General features: G+C 41.3%; 2 protein-coding genes across 4 annotated transcripts in view; both read right to left on the bottom strand.

Annotated features, from left to right (window-relative positions):
* Positions 1 to 1,989, bottom strand: part of LOC107102635 (serine/threonine-protein kinase SBK1-like) — a 25,259-nt gene extending 23,270 nt beyond the window's left edge. Inside the window, exon 1 of the mRNA XM_015402015.1 lies at positions 1,776 to 1,989. The gene's annotated coding sequence lies outside the window, so the exon portion shown is untranslated. The remainder of the gene's footprint in view (positions 1 to 1,775) is intronic.
* Positions 1,990 to 5,895: 3,906 nt separating this feature from the next.
* The window catches only part of LOC107102637, a 64,075-nt gene continuing 58,421 nt past the window's right edge, over positions 5,896 to 11,549 (bottom strand). For all 3 annotated transcript variants that reach the window (XM_015402020.1, XM_015402019.1, XM_015402021.1), the window contains 5 exons: positions 7,801 to 7,932; positions 7,551 to 7,715; positions 6,966 to 7,113; positions 6,708 to 6,873; positions 5,896 to 6,617 (listed from right to left, as the gene is read on the bottom strand). In XM_015402020.1, the coding sequence (XP_015257506.1) occupies positions 6,213 to 6,617; positions 6,708 to 6,873; positions 6,966 to 7,113; positions 7,551 to 7,715; positions 7,801 to 7,932 (1,016 nt within the window). In that variant the 3' untranslated portion in view covers positions 5,896 to 6,212. The remainder of the gene's footprint in view (positions 6,618 to 6,707; positions 6,874 to 6,965; positions 7,114 to 7,550; positions 7,716 to 7,800; positions 7,933 to 11,549) is intronic.

Below are 11,549 nucleotides of genomic sequence, written 5' to 3'. Positions count from 1 at the left end.
TGGCCACCCCCTGGTGACGCCACTGATCTAGACTGTATCTCTTCACCATTCACTCAAAATCAGAGTTAAAATTTAAAATCCTGAACTTGGTCATTTTACTATTAAAAGATTTATAGACCATCTGTGATTTTCAAAACCTTTATTTGTCCTTTTCAAAACGCTGAGGCATTAGAAATGACAGTCGGTGTGTCACTTTGGTAAAATAAGTATTTATTTTATTGGCCAAAGTGTTTTTACCTTGAAAATAGGTACTAGACTCTTGTTTACTTGTGAGAAAGGAAACATTCCTTTATGTTTTCTCGTGTCAACACAGTTGATGATAAAGACATTTTGAGGCAACTCAAAATCAGAAAGGTGCAAAATCAGGGAAGAAGCCTTACTGACTGTTTAGGGTTGTGGGTTCAGAATTTGGGGTAGAAATGAGAGGACAGGATGGAAAATTTATAAAAAGTAGGCTGAAGTTTTTGTAGTCGAGACTGATCTAGATCTAAAAAAGATCTAAAAGAGATTACTGAGATGAATAAAACCCTTTCTTTTTACTTCCTTATCAAAATACAAAAAAGCTATATGGCTTTTTTAGTTTTAAAACCAAATAAAATACTGCTTAAACCTTATCTTCTCTCTTGAGCTTGATGTTCATTTTACACCCTGAGTCGTCAGAGAAAATGTAAATCTGTCAAAATCAAAACAGTCAGCAAGTCAGACTACAAAGAGAAACTAAAAACAGCATCGGCCAGTGAATCTCTTAAAAAAGGACAAATCTTTTTCTCTCAGTGACAAAAACGCCTAAATCTGCATCAGAGTGCTGAGCTGCAGCCATGCAAGATGTAAACACTGTACTGAGGTCCTAAAGGGGCCGTCAGCACTATGATGCATTTTAAAGCTTAGAATTGGAGGAAAATCAGGGGTGGAGCTAGATGGGGGGCCAAGGGTTGCCATGGTGGCCATTGGCCACCCCTACCATTTTTTTTCTCTTAGGTAGAATATTCAAAACAATTTAATTTAATATATATTATGTATTATATATATAATGATTAGTACAGAATTCATGCTCTTTCAGAACTAGATGATGTGTCTCTGCAAGTCATCTAAGAGTCTTCAGTGAAATCATAGGTACTGTAAATAACTGTTATTATAAAAACCAATTAAATGATCAATTTATGTAGATATTAGTGCTTGTAAATAACAATTTTATGCAGAATGATATTGATAAAAGTAGGTAAGTAATGACGATGGAAAAGATGTTCGCTCCAGAACTCAAACCTGAAAGAATTTTATCCCATATACCTTTTATCTAGATGGGTGTTTAAATATATGCATCTATTTGTTATCTATATGTCTTTATTTAGAAATATAGACGTTGTGCTGGTTCCTGTTGGATCAGTGTAGACTGACCCCGAGGTTCTGGTGCCTGTCCGCTTTCGGCCACCCCTCAGTGTACATTGGTTATTGCCTGGCCACCCTTATAAACATTTTCTGGCTACGCCTCTGAGTAAAATCACAGCCGCTTTACATTCAAGGAGTCAGAAATAATCACAGAGGATGCTGCAGCACCCCACCCCCCCCATCAGACCCCCCTCTAACCAGCATCCAAAAACCTGAATGCATAGAAGAGATGAGAGGAGGAAGCAAACACACTCTCACAGCATCATTCCTTTGCAAACATTGTTTATAATGATGCTTTAAGGTGAGTTAAAGCACAGTAGGATTTTACATGCTGCTTCTGTCTGCAAGCTCCAGGTGATGATAGACTGGAGATTTCTCCCTTTACTCACCCTTCAGTGGGTTCCCATATGGAGGCTGCGGTGTCCACCCTGTCCTCGCAACAATAAACACGCGTGGCTCATACTACAGCCTGGCAGGAGCCTCCTGGCTTGAGAGCAGCGCGTCGCTGCTGGATGTGCGTCCGGGCATCCTGCTGCCTCCCTGCGGATCTGCGTCCTTATTGTCTCCGCATCGCTCTGATCTCCAGGATGGGAGGAGAGGACCGGAGATGCAGAATGTACAACCCTCCCCCCTAAGTCCCCCCCTCCTCTCCTCAAGGATCCGACCAATCACAGCGCTGCTCCGCCGGGAGCCGCTGCTGCTTGCTGTCTCCGTACAGACTATGCTGCCTTCAGGGCTCATCGGAAATATTTTAAGTGAACGCAAACAAGCAAAAAATAATGGAAAAAACAAAAATATTCTAGTATATTAATATATATTCCAACACCTCTTTACACAATTTGATATATATCTAGTATATACATTTATTTCTTAAAATAATACAAAAACGTTACACAAGACCAATAAAATGTGCATTTTCATAGCACATGTTATAACATGGAGTAATAATAAAAGTCAATAATAATTATTATTAAATAGTCATTACCATCCTCTGCAGAGAAAAAAATGTTAGTAAGTTGCAAGATTGGTTGTTCATAAAGTGTTATATACGGTAATAGTAATAGAAAGTTGAGTGGAAGGAAAAGCTGTGCTAAGCTTACAAGCCACAGTAATAAAAATGGACTAAACTTGGAAGTTGGAGTACCTGGTACTTTATCTCCTCCCTCTGCTGACAAACTTTTTTGCAGATGATTATTTTGGTTTTCCAAATTTCCAAATCCCTGTCCACACTGCTAAATGAAGCAATACTGATTTAAAATGCATGAAACAAGAAGCAACAATCTTCTAAATAAAGCAAAAAAGAACAAATTTATCAGATATTATATTATTGTTTGTGGCACAAAATTTTATATGCGAATGCTAGAGAGCATATCAAGTAATTGATTATTGCATCAGATATCTCTAAACTAAGATATTTTGTTCATTTAAAGATGCTTCAAGCTTTGTTTAGAGCTAATAAAAGAGGCCTGGTCATGTTTTGGCTGAGGTTTTTGGCTCTCCTTGGGCTGTCCGGCCTTTGCGGGGATGCCGGTTCCTGGCATTGTTTGGGGGTCCGGGATGTTTGAAAGGTTTTGCACCGTCCTTGGGGAGATGGCTGACTGTACGGCAGGTGGGATTGCTGCCTGCCCTGACTGTGCGCTGTATGCCTGCAGTGGGGTGGGGGGACTCTGGTGGGCAGGCTCAGACTGGTAATCTGTAATACCGGGCATTTTCCCGGTGAGCCGTTCCTAATTTCAGCGTAATTTACTCTTAAAATAAGACAACACAAATGCATTGTCTTATTTCAAGTGTATATTATTTAATTATCTTATTTTAAGGGTAAAAATACTCATTCCATTTGCAAACTATATCATTTACCTACACAAATTAAGGGTAAATACACTTAATTTAAGGAATTCTTTACTTATTTCTAGATCGTTTGAAAAAGATTGGGGATCCAGGAGATTAAGTGTCCCAGCGTTCTCTCGCACCTCGCTCTTCTAGCTGGTCCATCTTCACGAGTCGTTTTCCACAATGGCGGTCATACAAACAAAACAAGCCGGTAAGGTACCAAACAGGAAATATGCACAGTGTAGAGCGGATGTAGATTTGACCAATCAGAGGCCTCCTGTCTGCCATCACCTACAATTTTGGAGAGCTGCAGCAGAGCGTCTGCACATCTGTGTTAATTGCGACACACACGCAGACGACCTGGTTTCTGAGTATAAATCACCCTTAAAGTTGGGATTGTGTGAATGTGACTGGATTGAAGGGGTGTTTGCCCCCTCCGCCTTATCTAATGAACATTCTAGGCCCAAAGTATGAGCAGAGTCTGCCTTCTCCCCCTTCTTATGCTTCCCGCCCTTGCCAGGTGTCTGCTGTCACTCTGAAGGTTCTCTGGGTGCGGGTTGGGTGCTTCATTGGGCTCTGTCTCAGTCCTGTGGCTGCCGGGCCGGGCCTATGGGGTCCCCGCTGAGGGGTGATGCTCCCCCAGACCTCGGGGCTTTTATCCGGGTCCACCTTAGGCTGCTGCAGCCCCATGGAACCTCTGCACTATGGCCTCCAGGGTCAGTGTCTGGGCTCCTTTTGTGTTTGGCCCCTGGGGGGATTGGGCTACGGGTGCTCTGTCAGGGACAGATTTCCTTTGTATTTATTATTTATTGATATTTTGGGATATGGAAAAAATATCAAACCTATATAATTACTATGAAACCAATAATTATTAATAATTTAGTCACAGCAGTAAAGAATAAATGTAAAAAAATGGAAATGGGAAAAGACCAAATACGAATATGTAGTTGCTGAGGAAGGATTGGCAAAGTTAGCTTTCACCAAACAGACAATGTTACAGACTGTAAATAATAAAAAACACTTCTAAACATACTTTGTTGTTTTTAAAGAAATAAGACAACATGTATAAACTGATTTATCTCCAGAGGTCCTGGAAACTCAGCCACAGAAGACTTTCACTGAAAATTATGTTAGTTAAATGTAGTAAATGAAAAACCAACACAGAGGAACATCAACAGCGCCCAAAGTGGCTTTTATTAATGATAATTCGACCAGAAACTCAAATGTACGAGCTCCACCTGAACGTAACACCAATTTAGAACAGAGGGGCAGCTATGCAGTGCAATAAAAGATTCCCTTTTAATCCAAATGAGGCTTTATTGAAAACAATGTACCTCCAAGCCTCCAGCTAAGCTAGGGATGCAAAATGTCCTTCCATCGATTCAATCAGCACCCGTCTCAGTGGCTGATCCTTTGGAAGCAAACAGCTCCATAAACCAGGGGGAGGTGATCAAGCGTGGAAACTGTCCCTCCCCACAGGCTGTTTTCTAAGATCTCCACAAAAGACTGTTGGAGAAGAACTCTACGCCATTTCAAAAAAACACCCACAGCAGACTTATGGAGATATTAACCGGGGCTTCTAGAAATGATTTTTATGATAGAATTCAGAAGCAAGAGCCATGAGGAGAGTGCTTATTAAAGGACACCTGAAAGAGTCTGAGGAGGGGCTTAAAGTTAAGTTAGGGAGGTCAGAGTGCATCAGGCCTGTAGGGGAAAAGGGTAAAACTCTTGGATGAGGGTCTGTAATGGAGAGGATGTTTGTGTTTCATAGGAAAACTCAAACATCCCCACATCATGATGCCGCCACCACCGTGCTCAGGGTGATATGCAGTCTACAACACGGAGCTCTTTGTCCCTCCTCTCAGTTCAGGTGGATTGTCATGTTCACAGCTTTGGATTTTGGCTTCCTTTCTGATAAGCTTGATGTGTTTCTTGCTCACCTGAGAAAAGTTGCTCCCAAAATCTGAACAGAAATTGTTCGAAATGTTCTTTGTGCTGCTGAAACTTTGTCATTTTGATTATTTCAGTCACCGTCCATCCTTCCTTATATAGACCCCCGAACAGCACAAGCCTTTGGTCTGGAAAGCACACTTTGCAAACAGGCAATGCTACAAAATATGTTTAAACAAGTACTTACATTTAGGGTATTTTCTTTATTGTACCCATTTCCAATTATGATTGTTTGCATAGCTTAAAGAAAAAGTTTTTTTTCAACGCCACATCCCATTCTAACCGAATGTTAATGTTTCAGCAAAAGGTTGATGAAAATAACAGAACAAAAGTTATAAAACCTCTTAACTGTGTGTGTGTGTGTAGTGGGAGGGCTTGTCTTAATATCTGTCAATACCTCCAGAAGGTCTTGTTAAAAACGCATAAAAGGGAATAAAGTAATTTTGGTTCTCTCTCTGCTAAGGTTGGAGAGCTCAAATTTAAATCCCCAAATATTATACTATACCTATTTAACCTATTTTTCTTAGGGTCCCCCGTGGCCCCCACTCCTCTAAGAAACCATCACAGAACAGACTAATAGTGTGAAATTACACAGAGATGGATTCTTTTTCCTTTAAGGTGATATTTCTAGATATATTTCTGAATTGGTTGCTCTTGCTTTGATTTTAGGGAATCAGAGTAAAGGGGAGTTGAGAACAAATACAGACTGTAATTAATTAAAATATTTTTATTTGTAAAAGAACCAAACATGGAGTATTTTCCTTCCAGTTAACAATAATACCACATTGTTTTATGACATTAAACTACCCTAAATTTCACCTTCATTACATTCACTGAAGTTAATGAGACAGGAATCACCTTTTCAGACATATAAACTTGTATCGATTGAAAGTAAAAACGTTTAATTTTAAAACAGTGCTTAGTTAAATAAAAAACAGCTGAAATAAAGTTTGTGGTTAAATGCCTGCTGAGCAGCAGATAAAACTTTAAAAAGGTTTTAAAAACGACATCGTCAGTGAGAAAAAGTGCAAATAGTAAATGAATGGCTACACAAAGAGAAACAGGGACAGGTCCTTGGTGTGGAGGTGCTGCGCCAGGTTCTGGATGCGGCACAGACGGACGCTCTGAGCGTCCCCGGCGCTGTACACTCTGTAGACGTGGTAGCGCTCCTTCTCTTTCAGGGCGAAGTCCAGCTCGTTGGCCGACATGTGGATGAAGGATTTCTCTCTCTTCATGGTGGATTTGACCTCCACGAAAGTGGCCCCCGCCTCGCCGAAAGTGAGCTTGAAGTCGTAGGGTTGGCCGCTCTCTCCGCTCTGATTGCACCACAGGACGTGTGTGGGCCGCCCGGGGTCGTCGCTGTCTCTCCACTGGCACAGGAAGGAGTTGACCAGCTGCTCCCCCCAGTCGCCGATCGCCACCAGGTCCATCTGTTCATCTGAGAAAACCACCTGCAGAAGAAACGGAGCAGTTAAGGATAAGGACGGCAGGAGCTGAACACTAACGGATCCCAGCATGCCGGGGTTGGGGGGAGTACTGACGGCTTTGGGTATCTGACAGGGGAGGTCCATGTCCTCCAGAGTGGCCTGCGGAGACTGGTCTTTGTCCCACAGAGGGAAGTCCATGTTCAGGAGAGGACGCTGAGAATCCCCGACAGCTGCCGTCCCCTGGAATGTACCGCAGGGCACCACCGCCTCGGGGCCCACCCTGAGGGGTGGAGGCGCACAGAGAACAACGAACACCAACGTTAGCTTTCTGTGTGAATTATCAGATAACTGAGGCACGTAGCAGAAACATACAGGCTGGTTGGAGGAGGCGGGCAGCTGGAAGACTCTGCAGCCTGATCAGATGGAGGCTTTGGAGTCGGTTCTGGTCTGGGAGGAGCCGGGCCTTCCTCTCTCCTCTCAGCTCTGTGGGACTCGCTGGTCTCAGTCCGCTGGCTGCGTTCTGGTGGGTGACAGACGGCACCAAATGGAACAGGAAGCTTTAACACAACGTGCTGAACATTCAATCTGGGAGGCAGTTTTTTTTTCTTTGTGTATTTTTCAGACTCTCCAAGCTTTAAAGTTGTTTTACTCTCAAGATTTTTAAAATGAACCTAATAAGACTTACAGTCAGTGTTGGAACGGCCTAGTCAAAGTCAAGAGCACGTGTCTTAGAAGTCACAAACCTTTCAGAGAAAGTTCACTGAGAATCCTGCCACACTTTTCAAATTTTTTAAATCCTAATCCTTTTTTTTCAGCCTTTTCTAAGACGTAACACTTATTGTTGGTCATAAGGTCCCTATAATACCCTAAAGGTTGTTGTGAAGATGCTGGAAGATGTGAAAGAGGGTGTGAATGCTTTATGGATAGAGAGGAAAGTGGGAATCGATGTGTTCAGACCTGTGCTGACGGCTGCAGCATCATGGCTGGGGTCTCTCTGAGGGCCTGCAGGTCTGCTGCTCCTGGGTTCCTGCTTTCCTTCCTTCTCTGAGTCTCTGTCTTTAGGACCAGCAGGAGGGGGCCACATCTTTAAGACGGCCTCCACAGCATCACTATTCTGCTGACCTGGAGGACAAAGCAGGATTAAAAGGTCATTAAAAGACAAACTTATGACCAGATGTGTTGTACGTCTGCGAAAGAGCTGCTGTACCTGCATGGCTGCTGCTTGCGTTCAGCATAGGAGCTCGCGGAGGCCAGCAAGCCAGCGTCTGCTCCCCCTCTGGTTGATTGGGACAGTTTGGCTCCACCGGGGAGCTGATGGATGACAGACTCCTGGAATAAACTGAAAGAACAATTTACTGATGAGTTTTGGATTTAAGGCCAATCCGGCTCCCTTGTGTTCATTTCAGACACCAACCAACTGGCTCAGACAGTCACACTCAAATGTCCCTAAACCTAGATTGCTCAGGAACCATCAAGGAACCAAAGTCAAACTTGGTAAAGATTAGTGAGGCTTTCAGACTTGCAAAGACTTCAGCTTCTTTATCCTTGTATATGTTTGTGTTCTGCTGCAGTGAAGGATTTTCTCCTCTCTCTCTAAGCTTTGGCATCAGCTGCGCTTTTATGTCGCTGCACCCAAGTTAGCACACACAAAGAAAAAAGCCACACCAGATAGCCTGCTTGTGCAGAGGAGAAAGATGTTGCTGCAAAGATAAAACCTTAATGTCACCCAGAAAGCTGGGAAGGCTGCAGTCGATCAGACTGAACAGCAGCAGCAGGCGGAGGTCAGAAGCTCATCTAATGTTTCAGTTTTCTCTCAAACATCAACATCAGGCTGGACACCAGGATCGATGCTGATGATCTTTTGGGAACTGGGGCTTGTGGAAGTAAAACTGCACCAAACTGACAATTATATGTGCTATCAAACCAGGAGCTCTTAGCTTCAGGATGCTTTCAAATTTACCTACAGATTTTTACTCCCTCGGTTTAACCTCTGCTCTCTACAAACCCCACACACCCATCCATTGGACGCTATATAAATGGTAGCACCTTCATCTGACCATTTAGATAAAAGTCTATTAGTAAAAAAAGGTTTTTTTCTTGCATTTTCACTCAAATAAAGTAAAGTACTGTCTAATCTGGTGGCAGCATCACACACAGTAAGACAAAGTAGGAGAGGGGTATAGAAAAACCTGTGGAGATGACCCACAGCCATGGAAAGCCCAGCCTTTTAAATCAAAGGAGGACAAAAACTCAACTACCGGTATTTCATTTGTGGAGCAAAAAATGTTGAAGTATGTCTGTTTGTAGCCTCATAGGCTCCAAACGAAGGTCATGAAAGATATGAATGAGTCACACAGCCTCCTTCATGGCATGAAGGGGAGAACTGTTGTTTTGAGGAGATGCATCCGGCCAGTGAAAGATATTTTAACCTAACAGCAACTCAAGTTGTTTTCCCTCCAAATGGTCAAGTGTGAGAAAGTTCTTTATGCAGGGGGTGGGTTGGTTCCCCTAGGGGGAGTGTGTGTGTTGGGATTTTTGTAAGGTATAAATGTATGTACTGAGCTTTGCCCAGTCAGAGATACTGTAGATCTCTCCTTCTGAGGACATTAATTAAATTTGAACCGGTTTTCTTGCAAGAAATGCCTGCGCCTCAGCTTCCTAACTTCACACATTCCTTTTAAAACCTGTGTTAAAATGATTGTTTAGGGGCAGATAGATCATTTCTCATACCTGCTGAATTAATTTATTTCTATTTTATAAGTGGAACTTGTGCATAAGGTTCCTATGTTATGACCTGGACTCAGTCTTGTCTGTTTTTCCTTATTTAACGATGGAGTACTGGACAGAAGGATGACCTTTAGAGGTGAAGCAGCTGAGAAACTACTAAAGAAGCTGGAAAAAAGAGGAGGAATGATCCTGCTGTTAAAGAGGTAATGAGAGGTAAGCTGGTTTGGTTACAGAAAGTAAAGAGCTGAGAGTGATTTAATACGATTAGGAGAAACCAGACTTTAAATCTGAGGTACAGTGAGTCAGTCACAGAGAAAGACGAGGACTTCCTCAAACCCCAAAAAACATGGATACCAAAATAACTAAATGATTAATATCTCCTTATAAACGTATATAGAACTTGCTTTTTTTATCTGTACATTTGATTTGATAGCTGGGACAAATATCGAAATATATAGTGATATTGCAAAATCATGATTATATCATATTGTGACCCAAATATCATGACATGCATCGTATCGAAACATCCATGCCAACACTCACCCCTATTTTAAAGGACAGCATGTTACGCTAAAATTAAAGTTAGATAACATTCATAAACTCTGAGCTGATGTAATGAAACAGTTATCAAGAATAGATAGATTCATTTCACTTATCTACAGTCAGTAAGTGTCTTCTGGTCTGCATTGTAGAAGTGCTTCAGCATTTTTTTATGTATTAACAGCTTAACTCTGTTGAGGACATTAAAAACATTTGCCGTCCGTATTTTTTACAAAACTAATTAGACAAACAGCTTCACCACTGACCTTTTCACTATTAGTCCTTCTTGTGGTTTAATGTGTTAATGTTAATAAATTCCATTCAAACGGCTCTTTAGCACACAGCTATTATCTGTCATTTGCTGCCAATTTATAAACAGTTGAAGCAAAACGCTCCTCAGCTGTAGCTAAAAACAGGGCTTTAGGTCGCTGACGAACGCCGACTTGTTTCCTTTTAAAGATGAAAATAAATACACATCATGGGGTTTAGCTTTTTCTTCCTGCTGTTTGTCCTTTTTTCTTGGATTTAATAGATACTTATCGGAGAAAGAAACAGGTGGATTTTTTTCTGATTTGTGTTTTAGTTAAGTTTCAAAATCTGCAAGAAAAACTGACAGTGCAGTTTTTTTTTTTTATCTTCATATAGAGCTCTGCTCCCCTGTGTTGCTAGAAGGCTCTGCATCAGTAGTGCAGCCTGGATGGAGTAAACGTAGCGCCTCAGTGAAGACACAGTGAGGATCATTCTGTCCAGAATATAAAGTACATTTCAAATGTAGTTTTCCTTCTTATGCTGTTTGACATTTTCTTCAAGTTCCAACCAACTCGGATGGAATTTATACATGGATGTTTGAGAAACAGAATGAAGTAATGCCTACTGAAATGGAAAGATGCTCTTTCAAACACACAAATAAAAGCCTGATACATGCGGCAGACATTTATATTCAGCTAGTTATGAGTTGATAGTCTGTGGAGGTTCTTTTCGCAGCAGCTCTAGGTCTTTTTGGGCTGCTTACGTTGTGCTTGACTGAAACTTGTCCATGTTTAATCACTCAACCTTCTTTGAAAAGGATGCTCATTACCTATAAACCCCAATTTTAGCCTCATTACACTGGCTCCCTGTACATTCTAGGATTAATTTTATTGCTTGCTCCATCTTATCTTTGTGAGTTGCTGCACCTTCATGCACCCTCCTATTCGCTCAGGTCAGTCGATCAGCTGCTTCTTCAGGTGCCAAATTTAAACGTAAGCTTTGTGGCGATCGTGCTTTCTCTGTGCAGCTCCAAAAGTATGGAACGACCTTCCATAGAAAATTAAATTGTCTACTTCTTTATGTGATTTTAAATTGCTCTTAAAAACTCATCTCTTTTCCTTGGCTTTCAAACCTGAGCGAGATGTTGATTTTAGTCTGTGATACATTATTTTAAAATTATTTTTATTCTTATTTTATTATAGATTTTATAGTTCTGAATTTAATTTTGTCTTTTATGCTGTATTTTTTTTTTTTTTTGAGTCTGTGTAATGGTGTTATGTTGTTTCACTCTCCAGCACTTTGGTCCTTTGAGAAATTTTAAAGTGCTCAATAAATAAAGATGGATTGGATAAAAACAGAAGATTTTAAAGCTTTACCTAAGAGTCTAGAAATGATTTATACACGAGGTTGTATCAATGTAAATGGGTGCTCTGGATTGTA

Source organism: Cyprinodon variegatus, unplaced genomic scaffold, assembly GCF_000732505.1.
Source record: "Cyprinodon variegatus isolate N-32 unplaced genomic scaffold, C_variegatus-1.0 Scaffold1285, whole genome shotgun sequence".
Taxonomy (NCBI): Eukaryota; Metazoa; Chordata; class Actinopteri; order Cyprinodontiformes; family Cyprinodontidae; genus Cyprinodon; species Cyprinodon variegatus.
Note: the sequence above shows the minus strand (reverse complement) of the source record. Positions and strands in the feature narration are given on the sequence as shown.